General features: G+C 41.8%; 1 protein-coding gene and 1 pseudogene across 5 annotated transcripts in view; one reads left to right on the forward strand and one right to left on the reverse strand.

Moving 5' to 3' along the window:
* CSNK1G3 (casein kinase 1 gamma 3) overlaps positions 1 to 15,004 on the forward strand; it is a 90,988-nt gene extending 75,984 nt beyond the window's left edge. For 2 of the 5 annotated variants that reach the window (XM_074931384.1, XM_074931389.1), the window contains one exon: positions 12,531 to 15,004. In XM_074931384.1, the coding sequence (XP_074787485.1) occupies positions 12,531 to 12,737 (207 nt within the window). In that variant the 3' untranslated portion in view covers positions 12,738 to 15,004. Of the gene's footprint in view, positions 1 to 5,917; positions 6,025 to 6,395; positions 6,420 to 11,198; positions 11,292 to 12,530 lie in introns of all 5 variants that reach the window. The other 3 variants (XM_074931385.1, XM_074931387.1, XM_074931388.1) reach the window with 3 other exon arrangements.
* LOC141973181 (uncharacterized) lies at positions 1,319 to 2,571 on the reverse strand (annotated as a pseudogene).
* Positions 15,005 to 22,011: the final 7,007 nt, after the last annotated feature.

Consider the following 22,011-nt stretch of genomic DNA (forward strand, 5'->3'; position numbering starts at 1 on the left):
CCTAGAAACTTCTATTCTAGATTTAAACCAAAATAAGCAAAAAATGCTACTGTTTATACAATATTAACAATATTGTAGACAAACATATAAAAATGTAACAATAACACTACTACTAAAAGGTAACAATAGCACTTAACCAAACATACTAGAACAAGATGTGTCCCAGGCTGGGCCGAGGGAGGTGCTCTCAGTCTTTGGGGCTGGTGAGGGGAAGGAGGTAGTTGTTTACACGAACAGGTACAGCTACAAGATGGTTTCATGGACGCTTACAGGACAAACACATACATATTACAAGCGAAAGTATGGCAAGAGCCATTAAAGCAACTGCTATAAAATTAAGTATCAAAAGTGTATACATGATCATCATAGACTGCGGAGCCAAAGATAGTGGTCTGACTTGCCTGAGTTGGGGGTCTGTCTACGCAGCAGGAAAATGGATTTTCATGTTCCCAGTCCAAAGTGCATGTGCTGTTTAGGCCTTGGTACTTCCATCTCATCTTCATGTGCTCAGCAATAACCGTTTGAAGTCCAGGTCCCATTAGCAAAGGGACTTTCCCTGATTTGAACAGAATGTCCTAAAACTATAATTTCACTTTCCTCCCATTCTTGGTTAACACTTAGAAAGCCGGAGATTCCTCCAGAACCAAGGAAGAGGAGAACAGTCGCCCAAAACAGTTTCAGCAATGGTACACAATACATCCTACAAATATTAATAAGGCAGTAGACATCAATACTATACAAAGAATCAAAATCCACGGAATGATCCCCTGTTGTGACTCAGGATATCGTTCTCTGGGAGAGGTTTTACCTGCAAGAGAAAGGAAAAAAAAAAGCTTCTCGGTTCATTTTGAGAACCAGAAGTGAGTTATAATCAGAAAGATGGAATAATCCACCTTGTATTAATTTTGTTCTCCTTTCTATGAGCATCTCTGACTTTCCAAGTAGACTTGTTCATTGGGGTATCCAATACCAATTGTCCTGCTCCCACCGTGGAGAGTTCTACCAAGATGGGTTGTCCTGGAAAATGAGGTAGATTGTGGGGGGCCACCTGCTAGCTGTCCTCCAGGCCAGACAGGAGGTGACCAACCTCGCCATCCTCCTCAAGGACCTGGAGACCTTGTGCAGTGACATCCACCAGTTCTGCACAAGTCGTTCTAATTTTTGGGTCGGGAATCTGTCCGTCAGATCCTGGGGAATGCCTTTCTGAAGACCTAGTTGCTACAGTCTTTACTGATTTAGGGGCCTCTCTCCCAGAATTCTGACCTCAGGGTGATCCCAAGACTTGTCCCTTCCTCATGGATGATTGTCTCCCACTAATTCACTCTGCAGTCTGTATGACCTTGGTTTCAGTTCTTTGGGACGATCCATCAATGGGGCTACATTTTCTCCCAAAATTAATCAATTCCTGGGCTAACTCTCCCCATGTCTATATTTTCCTCCCTGGCTGTCGATGGTCAGGAGTCACTATCCCCTCCAAAGCGGCCATCATTCTTTCTCCATTGAGGGTGTTTTGAATCTTCCCTTGCAGTTGAATGCCAAAGGGTTTCAGGGAGTCAGAGGGTCCTCGTATCAGGGGAGTCATCCTCTCTGGGTCCACAGGCATCATCATCGGGGAGCCTTGGTTGGCCTTGAGCTCCCAATCATACATCATCTGGAGACAGGCTGCCTTCTGCACACTTTCCACTAACTGATCCACCATACCTGTCATGGCAGGGGGATCTCCCCTCTCCAAGAGGTTCAGCCCTCTGACCCAGTTTGCAACTCTCTGAGTCCATGGGGCTCGGCGGTCGCTGGTGATTAGAAACACACCCGGACTCCAAAATCCTTCTGCCTCTTTCTCTGACAACTAAATTCCATCCCCTCCTGACAGAGACACTCTCCACACGTACTCTTGTCTCTGATTCTTTTGCAGTCCTTGCAAAATGCTTTTTCATCTTTGCCAGTTCAGTTGCTGTAAATGGGACCTCTTTGGTTATAACCTGAGGATGGTTATCGCTATCGTCCTCATGCACATACTCTGTTTTAACCAGCGGATACAATATGGCAGAGGCTTTCTACACTTTCTTTTGCCTTCTGCAAATCTCCGTGGGGATAGATTTGCCGTATCCCCTTCTCCAAAAGCTTCACTTTTGTCTCCACCAGTGTATCCGTCTCCGCCAAAAGTTGTTCCCTCAACTCATTTTTCAATATTATATTTTTATTCCTTTCCTCCTCTAACAATTCTTTGGTGTCTCTCAATTGGTTCTGCAGGGGCTGTATGACCATCTGCAGTGAGTTTATTACAGCATCAGCTTGACTAGACTTCTTTCTCTTCCACTGCAGCTGCCAGACTTGCTCCTAGCACTGCACAATTTATAGCTTTTCCTTTTCCCCTCTTGACCTTAGCTTCCTTCTGCAATACCCTTATCCTATCCACCACACTCTGTGGTTGAAACCAATGGTTTTTTGCCCAATCTTGTCCCTGGACTGGGGACGAGATCGATGTGCCTCCGAAAGATCATATAATTTATCTATTCCTTCAGCCCCTGAGGGCACATCATCACAAGCATCGACTGCCTTCTGGGCAGCCATTCTTTTTCCTTTTCCTAATGCAGAGGGGATTATTGTCTTGAGAGGGTCACACCTTAATGTCCCATTTCCCCCGTTCTCTCCCAGGAAACCAGATCTGAATCTCACACAAAGCAACTCAAAGGGGTTTATCGTCCTGAGAGGGCCACACCTTGATATACAAGTTTCCCCTGTTCACTCTCAGGAGGCCACACGTTATGGAAGCACAAATGGCAGTATCACTGTCCACTCTACCCGTGTTTACTCACAGAAGGTCACACCTTAATGTAACACAAAGGGGATTATTTCATCCTGAGAGGTTTGCATCCAACACATTAAGGTAGTACAGCACTCTCATCTCAACGGATCCTGTTCGTGATACCAATTTAAAATGTCCCGATCCAATATCAGGGAGGGTTCTTAAACAATCCCAAGAGCGAGATTAAGACACAAACGAGGTCAGATTCCATACAAATTTATGAACTTTTATTTTCTATAACAACTGATAAGAGCGATAGGACAGAGAGGAAAAGAAAGGAGAAAGTCAGAATCCCTAAGCAAGAGAACGGTAGAGGTGCAACTAATTACCACCGCCACCACCAGAGATCCAGCGATGTTCTGTTGTCTCGTTCTTGGTGCCGATGTTGATGTCCCACACTCCTGGTTGTGCCAAAGTCTCAGGCATCTGTTAATAAGCCACAGGCTACAAGCAACTAGCAGCAAGCATCTTCAGAGAGGAGTACACAGTCTGTCCTTTTGTAGTCCCTGTCCCCATGATTTAGTCCACCCATTTCCACGGGGCTCGTTGTAATACAGGCCGCCCCTTGGTCCTCCATGTGCACATGCCCAGGAGTTCACGGTGGTCGTGCTGGCGAGGGGTCTGAACATCTTCCTCACCGCGGCTTCCCCTCCATCCGGCTCGTGCACAGGTGCAGCTTGATGGGCGCTGCCAAGGTTGCTGCTGTTCTAGCCTTGGGCAGATGTCGTGGTTTCATCAGGGTCTATTTGTCTCCTTCAATGCGTACTCCTTCACAACAACAGGATGCTGAGGACAAGAAGTGGTAGTTGCAAAGCAGCAATGTTGAGACAAAGTCCAAACAGTCCCTTATACCAAGGACCTGAAATCTCTCTTCATTGCTTTAGGCCTTCTCCTGGTAATGTCGTCACTACCTATCTGGAAAACCAGGAGAGGGTAGTAGTCCTTGGGTCTCACTAGAGTGGGGAGTTTTGCTGTAAGGTCCTTGACGCAGGCCCCAGGGAGGCAGCAGACTTCCTATGAAGCGGGTGTCATCTGCGTATTGGGTCTTCACACCTCTCAGAATGGAGTCACCCACTACGCTGACCCTTCAGGGGTTCTTTTTAGAACTGGTTTTAATACCTGGTCCAGAATGACTCGGCCTTTGTGGACCTTGGTCTTCCTCCTTGTTTGTCTCATTTTCTTCCTCCTTCTGTTCTTCATTCAGAAGTTCCAGGGCCTCAAATCTATTGTGAAGGGGTACCATGGAGGGTGAAGGAGGTCAGGAGAGGATTTTCCTGCCTCCCTGAGCAAGGACCTGTTTCCAGCCTCCCTCATCTCTTAGGGCCCCTCCTTCTGCCTGGTAGCAAGAGGGTGAGGGATTACTTGCCTTGTTTGGAGCCTCCATTTGCTCCCCTTGTTTCACGGGTTCGAGGGTGCTACTCCACCAATCAATCTCCCTTTCACACTCCCTAATACTTCTTAATCTTGTGACCTTTTCTTTGAGTCCCTCCACCATATGAGCAGGTCACCCAGCTGATCACAGCACACACGGGTGCTGTCCCTGCTGCCCTCCGGCAGGACCGACAGGCCCAGGCACTCCCTGCACCCAGGACATGGGCCGCCGCATGGTTGCGTGGCAGCTCCATCTGGGTCACCACGTTCTTTCTGGCGGTGGTTTTGACCTGAGTGGAGACCAGGGTTCAGTCCACTCGGGGAGGACAATAAGATGAAACTAGCTCATATACGGGGAGGACGATAAGATGAAACTAGCTCATATAAGATCTAGACCCCGGAGGTAGACTGTGCCCTGTCTGCTTGCCCTGCCTGCACGAACTGCCACACATACTGATGCGCCACACCCTGTTTGTCCACCCTGGTCACTTGCACTCCCTAGGGAGCTCTTGTACGTGAAGGGCGTTGGGTGTCGTCACTCCAGTCTCCACCCACTCTGAGTCCTTGCTGCCCTTGGTAGCAGCTCACTCTTCCCTCTCAGGGGGGAGGCAACTTGAGGCTCTCCCTCTTCCCTGGGCTTCTGCCTTCTCATCTTGTGGTTTTGCCACGGGTTTTTGGTGCTTTCAGAAGGGTCCGCCACTGCTATCCTCTTCCTCGAAGCCCCTCTCCTCAGTAACTGCTGAGTTTCCTTCCATCTGCTTTCTTCCGTCTTCATCTCTGACCTTCAGGCAACAGCTGGTAAAAATCTTGAACTATGAAGTACTAGTGGTCCACTTTCCTGTAGCTGATTATATTTTACAGATGTTTTCTGCAGGCTCTTACATTGTTTGGCCAGACAATATTTTTGTGTGATTGCTTGACCAAGCATTTACTGGTACTTTTTAGCCAGTAGACCTCTTGATACTTTAATGGGTTAGTTATCTCTACCCTGGTCAGATATACACTTGTCTGTATCCAGTTAACCATTTTCCTGGCAGATTGTGAGGTGAATAAGGGAAGGGCCTTTAGAATAGCTCCATCTGTCATGCAGAAAAGCTGACAGGAACTGAGAGAGACAATATTGGGTTCCATGTGGTCACAAACGTTCCCAGAGAACCAGAGCTGTCCAGGTGGATCAAGAATTTACAAAGGAATTTGAGACTAAATTAATGGGAATGAAGAGTAAGCAGATTTTTTTTTTTCTTTTATTTTTGATGGCTGTAAGTGTTCTTGTGCTTTAAGAGTGAAAACCAAACAGCACCTGCACTCAGATCTAGAGTACACTTTGAGGTGCAACTGAATTGTGCCACACAAAGAAGGAAACTAAGGAGCTTAAATACAGTAAAGAAGCAGAGATGGGGTGAGACTGAGTGAATTGATACCAGGGAAGGGGTTAGTGCCTTCCCTTAAGGCTCTGAAGAGATGTGAAGGAGATCAGCAAATCTGATCAACAGAATTACTTTGCTTAGTCCATTCACTTTGAGTCTGTCAAGTAGATGTCAGTTCCACTAGTAGATATGAAAGAAGAATGGTAGGAGTGCAGAGATGCAAAAGTAAAACCTGGAAAAGATGATAATATTGGAATAAAAAGGATTATGGAATTAACAGAAACTATTGATGTTTGAAGATATTTGTAACTTTAGGAATTCACAAATGTATGTCTGGCATTAGCATAATTTCAGGTATTTCTGGTGATTTCAGGTAGTAAGCTCAACAAATGGAGAACTGAACACAGATGACCCAACTGCAGGCCATTCAAATGCACCCATCACAGCTCCTGCAGAAGTAGAAGTAATGGATGAAACTAAGTATGTCCATCTTTTCATATTCTTTGGATCTTGTGTGCTCAGCTGCTTCAAATTTTTTCTTGTACCGTTAATTCAAAAAATATTGTCTAAACTGAGTAGTCACTAGTGAGGGGCAAAACTATAGTGCTATACTTAATTTTGGCTTTAAATATTTCAATAATAGATTTTCTATAGCTTGTGCTTTCTAGGCTAAGCCCTCAGCAGCACATCTCTCTATACTAGAGAAGTGCATGCCTTTTTAATATTTCAACTAATTTTGAAGTATTTTAAGATAGTGTTCTGTCTACCAGAAGTTATGTATGAAAGATGTAAATTATTCTTCTGTGTGGTATTCTGATTCTCTTTTTTTCCCTTACTCTCTTTCTGTATAGCTGCCAGAAAGTGTTGAGCATGTGGTGAGTTCTACAGCACAGGCAGGCAGAAATAGCCCCAGTGGCTTTGTTATTGTTACTTGGTTTAAAACTAATTTCAGAGAAAGTTAAAATAACAAGTCCATTTGGAAATCACAAAACATGTTTTAATATTATGAAGCAGCTGTTTTTATAAACAGCCACCTTCAGGAGCTATTTTGCCTGCTTCAAATCTTGCTTGCTTTTATGTAGTCTGTAGTGTACTTTATTTAATCCTTTTTAGTGGGTAGTAGAATATTTTTTTTACTTGTAATACTGTTTTAGAGGGGCAAACATTCTTTTCAGATGTTGTAGCATCCAGCTAGTATTTTAACATTTAGAAAATGCCTCACTTACCCAAACAAGTAATAAATGCTAGCAAATGTTTGAACTTCGCCCATTATCTCTGTAAACATATATTTACCAGAGTATTAGTCTTTGACAACCTGCTAACTAATTACTAAAAGGTAACTTCGTGGTTCTTTAAAGTTACAGTGTAATGAAAGGGAAAAATATTAAGGTTTGTTAGCATGGGATGGACAACTAATATATATATGTATTTGAGTGGTAAAGTCAGGCTTGAAAAATATTAAAGAAAAATATTCTTGATAGTTAAAGGCAGTATAACTTTCAAAATGTTTTCCTTTTTAATTGTGCTTGGAATAGGATTTTACGAGGGCATGTATCTAGTTAATCATAAAATAGAGGCAGTCAAGTATTAAGGATGCATTAGTAGAAGTTAATAGCTGTAAGTTTTGAGGGCTTGTTTTCTTCTAGATAAGGGAAATTTTTTCAAAGTATAAATTTTTCTTGAAGTGTTTGTTCGTAGGTTTTGGTTTTGGAAAGTAAGATTTATGTACGTGTAGTTAAAAATTGTGAATGGAGGTGTCTGTTGAGCCACACTTTCACTAGTTTTCTATGAGCACTGAGAAGACCAGTCCTTCATCTGCCATCCTTGCAGTTCACTGTGGTTTTTTTTTTCTGGCAAGATTTCAGTTTTCTTATACATATATTTAAAACAGATTAAAAAAAGACCCCAAAGAGCAAGGTTGTTGATAAGGCTGCGGATAAATTCCCTATCCCTTCCCTTCACAAGTGCAGTGATAACCTTCCTTATGCCTAGTTTATGTACATACATGTAAAGATTAAATTTCTAAAGCTTTGAATAGTGTGTAGCACAATTAAACCTATGCTTAGTTATGTACAGAAAGTAACAGAATTTTCAGAAGCCAAGATGCTGCAGCTGCTTTAAAAGTGTAGAAGTTAATTTCCTCATATCAGAGGATACCCCATCACCCACAAACCCCCTGCCCCCAGCATTGCTATCAGACATGAATGATAAGTATACATCTCTTCACAGTAACAATACTTTAGAGGGTTTAGGTAATTTTATATTTTAACATGATAGTTATAAGCTTAATATCAAAACGTATCATGAGATATTTAAACATCCATTTATAGATTTTTACACTGCTGAAGAGTGTAAGGAAATGCACCTATCAGTATCTTTCATGTCTGTGATACATTTTTATTTTTAAGGAAACATTTTACCAAAAGACTCTTACTTTGTGGGGGCACGTGACACTCTTTCATAATTCTTTTTCTCCATCTGCAAATATGAACAAAGTTAACCTCCCTTGCTGATTTCTTCTGTTTGTAACATTACGTCATACTCTAAGGAGACAAACTTGCATATTTTTTAGAAACACTTAATTCTTGGTTCTTGATGTTTTCAAGATGTTTTAGAAGCTTGGCATGACTATATTTTTGTTTAAAAGATTGAAGAATGGGTGCCCTGTCATGTGTGATTTTAACTATGAACACATTGTTTAGGTGAATATTAGATCATCTGTTACCATTTCAGTGGGATGCTGTAAATCAGAAATGATAAGGATTTTTTTCAATAAGAATTTTATTGTTTTGGGACATTTATCTAACCCTTCTGTTGTTTGATATATGTTTATGTACTCACATGCCATATGTATTCTAAATCTTATGCCTTGTCATCTTTATGCTCCTCAGGTGTTGCTGTGCAGCAAGCATGAGCTAGCAGTGGGTGTTGGGTTTTGGGGTTTTTTGGTGTGGTTTTTCTTTTGGTTTTGTTTTGGGAGGGGTTGGTTTTTTGGGGTCTTTCTTGGTTTTGGTTTTGTTTGTTTGGGTTTTGATGTGTCTTTGGGTTTTTTTTGTGTTTTGGGGTTGGTTTGGGTTTTTTTTAGAAGACTAGCTTTCAGCCCTATTTCAGTTGTTAATGGAGTTGTAAAGCAGAGTGAAAACTATAACCTGATCACTCTGCCGACCTGGCACTTGTAAATCTTGCTTTCTACAGATGGTCTTCCACTTATCACTGGGCAATTAGCCTTTCTTTCCTTAACTCTTTGCTAGCCATACAAAGAGTTGCTTCTATGAAGCATATGTAATATGGGTAACAAAAAGGCTCTGCTACAGAGGACAGAGAAGGGCAAACAGGAAAAGATTACATGATCTGTTCTTTCTGTATATTCTATTCTTTTTGGCAGTTCAAGCCTGTTAACAATCCTGAAGTGCTGCCACATGCTAGGTGACAAATATAAAAACAGGGCTATCTAAACACAAATGAGAACTGAAGTTGCTTTAGCATATTGTGCCAAGGGACTGCTCAAGTATTAGTGGGAAAGGTATTTAACAGAAAAAAAGGTATTATAATGTTTTAAATAGGACAAGAAATCTTTGTAACTGTAATACTGAGATTGCTATCTTAGATAATATCTCAAAGGTCACTTTAGATTGTACAGGAAAAGTAAGTTGTTTCTTAAGTTTCAGAAATTGATATTATACTGCCAGCTATAGAAGTGTTTTATATCCTACAGAGAAAGAGGTTAGCAGACACTAAATGCTTTCTTTAAAAATAAAGTAGTTCATTTCCTAGAATCAGAAATTTTCAGTTGTATTCTTACAAACTTTGCATGCATTGTGAATATTGTGATGTTTGTGGTTTAATACTCATTAATAATGCACTTATCTGTAGCTTTAAATACAGCTTCAAGCAATATAATATATATATATAAAAGTGATAATGACATTCTTTAGTGACAGTATTCTTAGGAACATGTCTGCATTTATTTATTAATTATACTCTTCAAGTTTATGCACTATGGATCTCGAATTTCAGGGTTAAATTTCTTTCATAAAAATTATTGTCAGGCAATGCACTTAGATCTGTCATTCTCATGTAAATGTGTTCATATATTTTAAAATTACATTTATTTGGCCGTGGACAAATAATAAAAATAAAATGTAAGTTTGACAGATCTGGCACTTCTAGGCCGATAAATAGACATTTCAGTAAGTTTCCAAGCCAGTCCTGTGGTTTACAGTGCTCTATGCAATTTGCATTCCTTTAACATATTTTAGATATATATATTAATAAGGAATTTATTTCCCCATACCAAGCTAGTCTTCAGAATTCGGTGAATTTCCCTGAACTAAAATACAGTTGAATAGTTCTTATAATTAAAAGACTCAAACCAACTGTTAATAGAAATTATACCTTTTGTAATACTATTATGCAAACTCCAGAAGACCAAACAGTGCCTTATGTTCGTTAAAGATAGAACTCTTGAACTCCCCATTGCATGATGCCCTTCTCTGGTTGACAGAGAAGTAGCGAATGAAATAGGCTATGTGGAAGGAATAAAGTACAGTATGAGATTTGCAACAAGGATGAGTTAACATTTTCTGGGAAGGAAATCAAGAAAACTGAAGGGTACTTGAATTACACAGAGAATCCAAACAGTCCTAAACATTTAAGAAGTGTGATCTGCTGCTCCCTTGAGACATGCTTGTATAAGCAAAATGTAGCTAAACAGTGAAGAGTTAAAATTCTAGATTGTTTTTCTAGAATGTATGCTTGAGCAGGTCCAGAGGATGGCCATGAAGATGATAAGGGTCTGGAGCCACCTCCCTTATGAGGACAGGCAGAGAGAGCTGGGGTTGTTCAGCCTGGAGAAGAGAAGGCTCCGGGGAGACCTTATAGCGGCCTTCTAGTACTTAAAGGGGGCTACAGGAAAGATGGGGAGGGACTCTATCAGGGAGTGTAGGGTTAGGATGAGGGGTAATGGTTTTAAACTGAAAAAGGGTAGATTTAGATTAGCTATAAGGAAGAAGCTCTTTACTGTGAAGTGGAACAAGTTGTGGCTGCCCCCTCCCTGGAAGTGTTCAAGGCCAGACTGGATGGGACTTTGAGTAACCTGGTCTAGTGGAAGGTGTCCCTGACCATGGGAGGGGAGTTGGAACTAAATGATCTTTAAGGTCCCCTCCAACCCAAACCATTCCATGACTCTAAGAATATAAATTGTCTGCCACACTTTTCCTACAGTTACTTATGTAACCTGTGTTCTGTATATACTGAAAATATTAATTGAATCAAAATTTTTCTATAACCTTTCTTTTTTCTTTTTGTTGTATATACATATATAAAATACTTGGGAAAAGAGTGGGATGAAAGAAAGATTAAACTAAACTGGACTTTATATATCTGCATATAAATTCAAAGCTTAAGTGATAATACATGTTAGTGTTGTGGACAAATGCTAAGAAAAAAGGTTAGTTATGGGGAAATTTCAGTTGCAGTTGGTGGCTACTAGCCTTCAGAAGCAATGATGTCTCTTTTGGAAGTACTTTAAAGTTAATAAATAAGTGTGATTATTTCTGCCATCTCTAAAAATATTTGCCTATGTAGTTTTCCCTACTGAACTTTAATTTTGGGCTTCCTCTCCATCAATAACCAATGTTTTTTTCTACTGAAAGTTATATAACTCTCAGAGCAGCTCTGGTCTGCCTCTGCCCACTGGTACTTTTTCAGTGACTGAGCAACAGGGTGCACTTGGATATTTTGAGAAGGTAACTTCTGTCTCCCCTTACTTTGGATGTTGTTCTCCCCCCCGTAGAACCTTATTTTTAGATCTTTATTCTCCACGGTTTTCAAATGCGTTCCCCATTTCCCAAATCCCAAACTAAAACAGCAGGATTTCTTTTGAATTTTAGTGGCATAAAATGCTTGGTGAACTTAAGAATTTACTGATAGGCTATTGATGCACCACTTTTATATTTTCACATCTATTGTGCTTCATAGTTTGACAGAATCTTTTGAGTATATAGCACTGCAAGTGAGAATTCAATAACCAAACTGCAGAGCTCCATGGGGCAAGCTCTTTTAAGGTAGACAACTGAAATGTTATTTTTTTATTTACAAATTGTAAATGTTAAGTGGAAGCTTTATTTTTAAAGGTAGTGGTGAGGAGCTGGGAGTTGCTTATAATAAGTTTTCTTTTTGTATTTGTTGCTTTCCTCTTTATTTTCAAAAATACTTCCTGGACTTCTGCAGTTCTCTGTATTTATCTCTAACTCCCTCCAATTCTTTTTCCTTTTGTAGTGTTTTTTTCAGTTACTTTCAGATTTTGCTAAGTGAAATTTGCAGCATTTGTCAATTTAGTTTCCTTCATGTGGTATACAATAAAGCAGAAGATTGAATGTCAGTATACTTCATTATACTTAAAGCTGTGATTTTCCACTGCAGTAATAGCATCACAGCAGTGAATCAGAACATTAAAAACATGTTCATTTCTAAAATATTTAGGGGAATAGTCTTTGGGAAGGCTTTTCCAAGTTGTGGTTGACAAAGGAAGCTCAAATTGTTTTCTTATATTAGGAACAGTAGTGTCTTAAGTGCATAGTTCTCATGACAAAATTCTAAGCTCAAGCTTCTGTTTGGCATATTACCAGTTAATATTGAAGAGTACTCAGATAGTGGAATGTTGCATTCTTACAAATACCTTAAGTCAGCCTATAATGCCCATGGTTTTGATACTGTCACACAATAAACTTAATAGCTATTTTTATTATAGCTTTTTTCATTTGATACTTTTTAAAAAAAAAAAAAAAAAAGCGAAATGTGTTAAGTACCTTTATTTCAGATTCTTTCACTAATAATAAATCAGTCACCTGCAATAGGGCTTAATGTGTCCATTGTGGTGCTGGCTATTCCTGAACTACATGCTTCAAGTGGAAAAAAATACAGTAAACATAATTTAGTTTTGTGACTTCTTTTTATATCATATGTAATTCATGTCACACCTGCAGGTGCTGCTGTTTTTTCAAGCGGAGGAAAAGGAAAACCATTCAGCGCCACAAATGACTAGAATCAAGGAGAACGTGGGAAATTACTTACTTGTTCAACTACTGTCTTGTAATCTTAAAAAAAACCAAAACAACCAAGCCTATGTAATGACCATATGTTTTCCAAGGACTCCCTTAGAAACAATGTCATGTCTGTGTGCTTTGATTTAGTTCTTCTGCATCCATCTTCTGTTTCTTTTAATTCATCTATTCTGAAAGCTTTAAGGTTTTGTCAAATATGAGTGCTTGTTTGGCCTTCAACAAATGGACCAATGAAATGGTACAAATGAAAGGTATCTCCAGCAAAACTGAACCTGAAAAGTATTCCTCCTGTCCTAGGAAGTACTAGCAGTGTCTTAGCTGAAGACAGATGACATAAATCTATTTGATTTCATAGCAGCATATCAAAAGCAATTTTCTTAAAAAAAATAGAAGAAAAATACGGTTGCACAGCCGTATAGAAAAATAATAAAATATTGAGATTTATTTTATTTTCTGACAGCTGTACTGATTACTTTTTCTTCCAGTATTACTGGTGATACTGTAGTCAGATTATATCAGCATTAAACCCTGTCTGTGATACTGTGGTCCAGTCACTGTCTAGAGGTACTGAGAAGTCTGATTTAACTGTTGAGAGTTGTCTAAATGCTGGCTATTCTAATGAACAGAAATTATTTCCTGTAGTCTCTGGGTTTGAAAACCTGCTTTTGTTATGCCTGCATAACATACTGGAATTGCAGTACAGTAGTAATGACAAGAGTTTGTACAAAAAATATAGAATTTTTGTATAATTTAAGTTGTGCTTCCTGTAATACCAGTAAAATTGAAATACCTTCAGAAGAGATCTACAGAGGAATTATGAAAGAAGAAATAAATGTGAATCTGGTTAGTGGAATATGTATTAAAGCCTATATATTCACTAAGGTAACTGATGATTGACAACACCTTTAGCTTGAAAATATCAATGTGCCATGTCATGTTAGATATCTGTTTGTAAATTATTTTACTCTTTAATTTAGAAAAAAAAACACAATGAAAGTGGGTTAGACTTTTGCCTTCTCTGCCTACTAGGCCATAGCACCCAAAATTTCCTGAGATTTTTTTTCCTGGAAGTTTCTTGTCTTTCAGTGTAATGTCACTACTATAGTAGGATGGCAAGGATGTATCAGGTACTTCCCCACAGTTGAATGAAGTGCCTGCAATATGAACAAACCCAACAGTTGTGTAGACTAGGCATCCCATTTTAATTTCCTTCTTCAGAAAATATATGCTTCTTTAAAAGCTGTAATGACAGAGGTTTGCTGCCAGTTGTTGAAGGGGTGTGAAAGATGGAAGTGACTAGACAGATTTGTTGACCAAAACTCAGATGATATCCTTTTTTTAAATAATTGCTCTAGAGCTAATAAGCATTTTTTTCTATCCACACATGTCTTTTGGCATACTTATTTATTTTTAATCTGGTTTGTGATAGCATTTTAAATGTATTTGAAAATAAATGAACACCTTTGAATTCATAATTGCATTTACAAGGATTTTAATTGTATTTTATAATTTATTTTTCCTTAACAGCCAAAAGTGTATTTTATTGTTTGGATTATGTGCTCATATGTATAGTTTGATCTTTGTCATTATTACTGTTCATGATCTTAAGTCTTTGTTCTAAAAAACCTGCACTTGGCATACCAAAACATACTGTACAACAGGTCGTGTTCTTATCTCAAACTCATGAAGTTACTTTGTTTTTATTTGAGCTGAAAAGGTGGATTACTTGACCATTCTCATATGAAAACACATCTCTCTTTGTAGTACTTGACCAAATTTGTTGCTTCATAAGATTTCGAAGTACATGTGGTTTGTGTATTTCTCACACACTTGATTAGTTTTATTCTCAGAGGTTTTTGACCTGTACAATGTTTGTATGAGCTGAACTCCATACACATAACAAGAAAGTGTGCATATTATGGACTTAAAATATTTTGAATATATAGAAGCAGTATATTTGTTGAAATGACCGGTATCTAGGCACTTGCTTTTCAGCAATATTTTTTTTAAGAGCTTGATTTCAATGCTGAAGGAGGTTTTCTTGTAGAAAAGCAGTCAGTACTAATACAGGTATGTTCAGGTTATGCCAGTATGATTTACATTTGTATCCTTTTTTTTTTCCTCTCTAAGCTGATCAAGTCAATATTGGCTGAATGTCTAAAAGTGAAATACAGTACATCCCTGTTTAAATGTAAGATGAAAGAATAAAGATAGTTTTTTAAAAATTGCCTTTTTTCTCCCTTTTCTACAGTCTTGGATGAAATAATGGGAGCTGTTCCGAGAATTGCTGAACAGTTTTAATCTTCTTGGACAGCAGGGATTTTGAAAGCATGTTACATGAAATGCTACCTCAACATTGCAGTTATAGTTTGCTTAGTTAACAGGAGTTATTGTATATGCTTTAATACACCTAATAATAACAACAGTAGAGTGAAGAGACTGCAATGCACATGGTTGTAACTATGAAATCTACTCAGGGTCTCCATGGATTAAAGTCTGTGGTGTCTGTGCCACATAGAATTAAAAGCCATTAGAGATACTGTGACATATGCAATAAATGGGTGTCTGATTTTGCCAGGTACTTGTCTAGAAAAGGAAGACATGATTAGTTCTTCATTCACAACCTTTTGTTCAGTAGAGATGTTTGTTCCTAGCTGTAGAGCACTTGATACGATATAAAAAAGGGCATCTTTACTTGAGAACAATGTTAATAGGCAAATTGGTTGCTAGACTTCTAGTTAATATTCCTAGTACTTGGCTTCATAAACATATATTTTCATTTGCTTGTGCTCTTACAGATCCACAGAACTATTGCAAGTAAAAATTTTTTTCATGTTTTCTTTTATGCAAACTAAAGTTTTTTCAGAACTCCTTTTTTAGACTTGGAATTTTAACACCTGAGTGCTTAAAAATACATCACCATGATTTTTTTCAGTAGCTTTTTCAGAGATTTTAGTATCTTTCTTAAAGACTATTTCAGAGATGAAGATTGCAGAATTAATGATGTCAGAATTAAGCCACCCTACAGATTAATTGATTCTTACCAAATTAAACAGCATATTTCCTAAGGATATCTTCCTCTTAAGTTTTCAGGATGAGTGATAGTAACTAGGTAGTATAGTTTTAAGAATGTATTCGTTTCTTGGATGCTCAATGTTTATTTTTCATGTAAGATAGACTGTTCCATATCTTACTACACATCTGTTGGAACCTTAGTCAAAATACAGCTTTACTGAATATTTGTGGGGTTTCCTGTGGTGACATATACCATATAATATGGAGTATTTAAGATACATATTTAGGTCTTCATACAACTTTCTCTGGAATATTACCCTGTTGTCATTAAAGGCTATTGAATCTAAAAGTACTGTTTAAAACAAAAACAAACAACACAATCAACTCAAAAACTTCATGATTAGCTTGAGATGCAAGTTGTTTTTCAGACTACGCTTCTGTTTCCTTCTGTACTGAAAAGCACTAGAGTGTTTAGCTAGCCCTGAGTGTTTAACCTGTTTAAAACCTGAGGTTTTGAAATGGACAAACCAAAATACGGAACACTCAAACTGCTCTGTGAAGATTTGAGTGGTTAGGCTACTGTCATGTTTGTGGCAGAGACTAGTATATAGTTTTTAGAAAGGTGTTTTGTATACCAGATCTACCTCAGTGCTCTGAGCTTTTCTATTGCTTGGAACAAGGAAGTTGTTGATACATGGACTTCGGTGATAATCAGATACTCACAATTTTGTGAAAACTTAAAGCACTTGATGGACAGAGTGAATGTTAAGGAAGCAGGGATCCAGTGAGTTATGATCATTGTATAACACCTGACCATTTTTTATGTTGATCCCTAAATTGCCTTTAGCTTTCTTCTGAAAGAGCTTGAGGATTTATGAGTTGATCGAGGATTTGTAAATCCTGGACTGTTCTCCATCTACTTTTTATTCTGAGCTGAAAACATAGGTATGTCTTCTCATTAGGAAATAGAGGGCTGTGACGTTGAGATCTTTCAAGAGCGTTCAAGAACATTAAATACCAGTGCTGCAGTAGATGCCTATAAACTCTTCAGAAGGTCAAGGAAAAAGAGGCAGCAAAGTAGCCAATTATGTTAGGAAATGTTTTGATTCTCTAGAGTGTGACGATAATGATGGAAGGGTCGAGTGTTTATGGGTAAGAGTTTGGGGAAAAGCCAGTAAGGCAGATACCATGATAGGAGTCTGTTACAGACCACCCAACCACAATGAAGAGGCAGATGAAATATTCTACAAACATCTGGGAGAAGTCTCATGATCTCTACTCCTTGTTCTCAGGGGACTTCAACTTATCACATCTCTGCTGGAAATACAATATATTCTAGGAGTTTCCTGGAGTGAGCAGAACATAACTTCCTGACATACCTGGTAAGTGAACCAACTACAGGTGTCTGCTGGAACTCTTTGTGAACAGAGAAGGACCTGGGGGTGATCTGGTGGTTGGAGGCTACTCAAGACGGTGTCTGTGCAGTGGGAAGGAGGGGCAGCTCCAGTGAAAATGAGTCTGACTCTATCATTACAGCTCTGTGCAAGGTGGCAGTCGCCAAAGGGGCTAACCTGCCTTCTCAGGCCGGCTTTTCTTTCCTAGGACCAAGGTCTTAGCTGAGTCTAAAGCATGAAGCTTCAGTGCAGTGGTATGTGCTGTGCTCTGTTGCACTGAGGTGTAGCAGCACTTTTCATCTGTCCCTGAGTGCAATGAAAGTGCAGTTTTTCCCTTGATCTGTGTTTGTGTCACGTGTGTGCTGGTCTTGGCCTGGGAGCCTTGTCCTGCACCTCTGCCACCAGAGATGGCATATACACTCATGCCCACAGGCCTGGCAGTGCACTGGTGGAGCCGGGAAGGTTGTTTGGTTGCCCCAGACTGGTCTGGGTCAAGGTGTCTCAGCATCCGGAGCACAAGGCATGCTCGGCTGCTGCCTCCTGCCCACTCAAGCTCAGCCTCAGGGATGCACCAAGAGCTGCCTCCAGCACTGGGTGCTCTGCACACCCATTTCTTCCCATCCAGGTCTGCTTAGGCACTTGCATGGTGCACTGGGGGTGGGGGCAAAGCCCTGCTCCACATCACATACTTGTCCCCACTTTCTACTCCACACTCCTGGCTCTACCCTGAGACATTGCCCTCCTTTGCCACTCGCAGCTTGCAAGGGAGTAGAGACAGAAACAAGAAAGAGGCCTCCCAACAACTTCTCTGTCACGGAGCTCTCAAGGTGGTGTTTGTGCAGTGGGGACAAGCTGAAGTCCAACAATCCATGGAGGTGTTTAAGAGTTGGGTTGACATAGCATTTAGGGTTGTGGTGTAGTTGGGAACTGTCAGTGTAAGGTTAATGGTGAGACTGGATAATCTTCAATGTCCTTTCCAACCTAGTTGATTCTGTGATTCTGTGAAAAATGAGCCTGACCCCATCCTTGCAACTCAGTACAAAGTAGCAATCAGCAAAGGGGCTGGTCTGCCTTCTCAGGCCGGCTTTTCTTTCCAAGGACCAAGGTCTCAGCTGGGTCCACACACAGCATGAAGCTTCAGCACAATGGCACGTGCTGTGGTCTGTTGCACTGAAGTGTAGCAGCCCTCCACGTGCCAGAGGTGCTGGCTGTCCCCTCCTGCAGAAGCCCAGGCCACGGCCATTGCTCGGGAAGGTGACTGCAGAGGTGCGAGGCAGGACAGGTTTACTAATGGTAAGCTCTGGGGCAGCATAACAAGGTTTGAGTGATGGTATGCAAAGTGAGGGCTTTCACTCCGCTCCACGATGTACCAAATGCAGTGGAGCACATTTCAAATGTTTGTACACTAATACCTGCTGTATGGGAAATACACAAGAGGAACTTGAAGCTTTTGCTCAGTCCCAGAGCTATGACAATGTTGTCCTAAGTGGGACTTGGTGGGAAGAGTCCTGTGATGGTTATAAGCTCTTCAAAATAGACAGGCAGGGCCGGTGAGGCGGAGGGGTAGCACTGTGTGTAAAGGAGGGTTTGGACAGCTTGCCCTTGGGGGGTGACATCGTTGAGAGACTCTGGGTAAGGATTAGGGGATAAGCTAATCCAGCAGATGTTGTTGTGGGCATCTACTACAGATCACCCAGACAGGATGATGGCAACAATGTATTATTTTAGAAGGAATTAAGGGTGATCTCCAGATCAGTTGCCCTTGTCTTTATGGGTGACCTCAACTTCCCAGATACAGCAGATCTGAAGAGGTCGACGAAATTCATATAATCACAGAATGTTCTGGGTTGGAAGGGGCCTTTAAAGAACATCTAGTCCAACCCCCCTGACATTGGACATGGAAATCACTGAATCACAGAATCATCTAGGTAGGAATAGACCTTGAAGATCATCTGGTCCAACTATTAACCTAACACTGACAGTTCCCAACTACACCGTATCCATCAGTACTATGTCAGCCCGACTCTTAAACACCTCCAGGGATGGGGACTCCACCACCTCCCTGGGCAGCACATTCCAATACCTAACAACCTCTTCTGGAAAGAAATGCTGCCTAATATCCAGTCTAACCCTTCCCTGGCGCAACTTGAGGCCATTCCCTCTTGTCCTGTTGCTTTCTCTAGGCTAAAGAGGCTCAAACCCAGCTCTCTGCACCCTCCTTTCAGGGAGCTGTAGAGGGCGATGAGGTCTCCCCTCAGCCTCCTCTTCTCCAGAATAAACACCCCCAGTTCCCTCAGCCGCTCCTCCTACGACCTGTGCTCCAGACCCTGCACCAGCTTCGTTGCCCTTCTCTGGACACGCTCGAGTCATTCAATGTCCTTTTTGTAGTGAGGGGCCCAAAACTGAACACAGGAATCGAGGTGCGGCCTCACCAGTGCCTAGTACAGGGGTCAGATCCCTTCCCTGTCCCTGCTGGCCACGCTATTGCTGACACAAGCCAGGATGCCATTGGCCTTCTTGGCCACCTGGGCACACTGCTGGCTCCTGTTCAGCCGGCTGTCAATCAACACCCCCAGGTCCCTCTCTGACTGGCAGCTCTCCAGCCACTCCTCCCCAAGCCTGTAGCGCTGCTGGGGGTTGTTGTGGCCCAAGGGCAGCCCCCGGCATTTGGCCTTATGGAAACTCCTCCAGTTGGCCTCAGCCCATGGCTCCAGCCTGTCCAGGTCTCTCTGCAGAGCCTCCCTACCCTCGAGCAGATCAACACTCCCACCCAACTTGGGGTCATCTGCAAACTGACTGAGGGTGCACTCGATCCCCTCCTCTAGATCATCAATAAAGATGTTAAACAGGAGTGGCCCCAAAACTGAGCCCTGGGGGACACCACTCGTGACCGGCCGCCAACTGGATTTAACTCCGTTCACCACAACTCTCTGGGCCCGGCCATCCAGAGAGTTTTTTACCCAGCAAAGCCTGTGACCATCCAAGCCACAGGCAGCCAATTTTGCCAGGAGAATGCTGTGGGAAACGGTGTCAAAGGCCTTACTGAAGTCAAGGTAAACAACATCCACAGCCTTTCCCTCATCCAACAAGCAGGTCGCTCTGTCATAGAAGGAGATCAGGTTTGTCAGGCAGGACCTGCCTTTCATAAACCCATGCTGACTGGCCCTGAGCATCTGGTTGTCCCCCATGTGTTGTGTGATGGCACTCAGGATGAGCTGCTCCATCAGCTTCCTGGGCACCAAAGTCAAGCTGACAGGCCTGTAATTTCCCAGATCATCCTTCCAACCCTTCTTATAGATGGGTGTCACACTGGCTGATTTCCAATCTGTGGGACCTCCCCGGTCAGCCAGGACTGCTGGTAAATGATGGACAGCAGCTTGGCGAGCACCCCAGCCGGCTCCTTCAGCACCCTTGGGTGTATCCCATCCGGTCCCATAGACTTGTGTGTGTCTGTCTGATGCAGCAGGTCACTGACTGTCTCCTGGATTGCAGGGGGCTCGTTCTGCCAGTCTCTGTATTCTGGCTGAGGAGGTTGGATTCACTCAGTACGACTGTCCTGGTTCAGCGAGGATAGGGTTACGTTTCCCCAGCAGAGAGAGAGGGGGAAGGGATCTCCAGCCGGGTTATTCATACCATGCTGACTTCAGGTCCAGGTGGCAGTGCTGGTAGCTTTTTCTTTGTGGCTTTGGTGGTGGGGAGCTCTCTGTAACCATTGCGGTATTTCTCTGTATATCTTTTGTCTTGTTTACTGTTATTACTATTTGTTGTTGTTATTATTGCTATTGTTGTTGTTCAGATTGTTTATCACACTGTCCTATTAAATTTCTTCTTGTTTTAACCCGGGGTTTGTGCCCTACTTGTGTCCGAGGGTGGGGGAGGGACAACAGCAGTGGTCTCCGGTCCCGGCAGGGCCTAAGCCACCACAGCCTTTTTGGCGCACCAACGTGGGGCACAGGAGGGTTGAAATAAGAATCAAAAAGGGACAGACCCTGACCAGAGTGTGTTAGAACAATCTGTTGGGTGTAATTTTTCTGTTTGTACTGTTTGATAAGAAAACTGGCCCACTTGCTTGCTTAGTGGGGCTGGATTATTCTTTATATCCAATGTATGAACCCAGTGCTGGTGTTTGTTATCAGTGGAAAATGAATAAAGGGTCTTATGTTGTTATACGGGTTATTGAATGCTTATGCTGCCTTTGTATCACTGGGGGCGGGGGGGGGGGGGGGGGGGGGGCCGGTACCTATTTGCTGTTTGGGCTTTTGTTAGGGGTCTCACCCCCTCTGTGGGTGAGCCAGGGGAAGAGATCCTCTCGGTTTTGGGGAGTTTCAACTATACTTGGGGCATTCAGGCCAGTGTATTTGTGGCACAATGCTTTCTGAATGCCTGCCTGATTTCGGTTTTGGCCATGCGGCACTTCTCTAACAATAGCAGTGCCCGGAAACCTGCCCCGAGGTCAGATAATAGTGAGTGGCAAGGGGTGTGGGAAAAGATGGGCAAAGGCCTGAGTCAGTGGGCTCCTCCAATACTTTGGGATTTCACTCCTGAGCAAGTGCAGAGCCCTGATAAGCTGATGGAGTGCTTAGAAAGGGTGTGTTACCAAACTGGCAAAACCCAGGAGAAACAACTTGCTGCAATGTGTTGGGGACTTGCCCATGCCTACTGTGTCCCTTTTAACACTACTCACTGCCCTCAAGGGGGAGAAAGGGCTGCAGGATCTGAGAATGAACTTACTTGTACAGCATCTGGGCTGGGGCAACAGGCAGAGACAGTCTCAGTCGCCTCCACCAGCACAGCAGCTGAGCCAGAGAGCCAGCCAGTGCCGGTATCAGTTGCCCTGATACAGAAAACAAGATGTACCAGAAAGTCAGTTCACAAAGTGGGGGATGGGGATGAGCCAGGCCCATCACGGGAACAGGAGGAAGGGCCAGAGGTGATCATCCGATCTCTATCCCCAACTGAGCTGCGAGATATGCGGAGAGATTTCAGCCGCCTGG

Source organism: Athene noctua, chromosome Z, assembly GCF_965140245.1.
Source record: "Athene noctua chromosome Z, bAthNoc1.hap1.1, whole genome shotgun sequence".
Classification (NCBI taxonomy): Eukaryota; Metazoa; Chordata; class Aves; order Strigiformes; family Strigidae; genus Athene; species Athene noctua.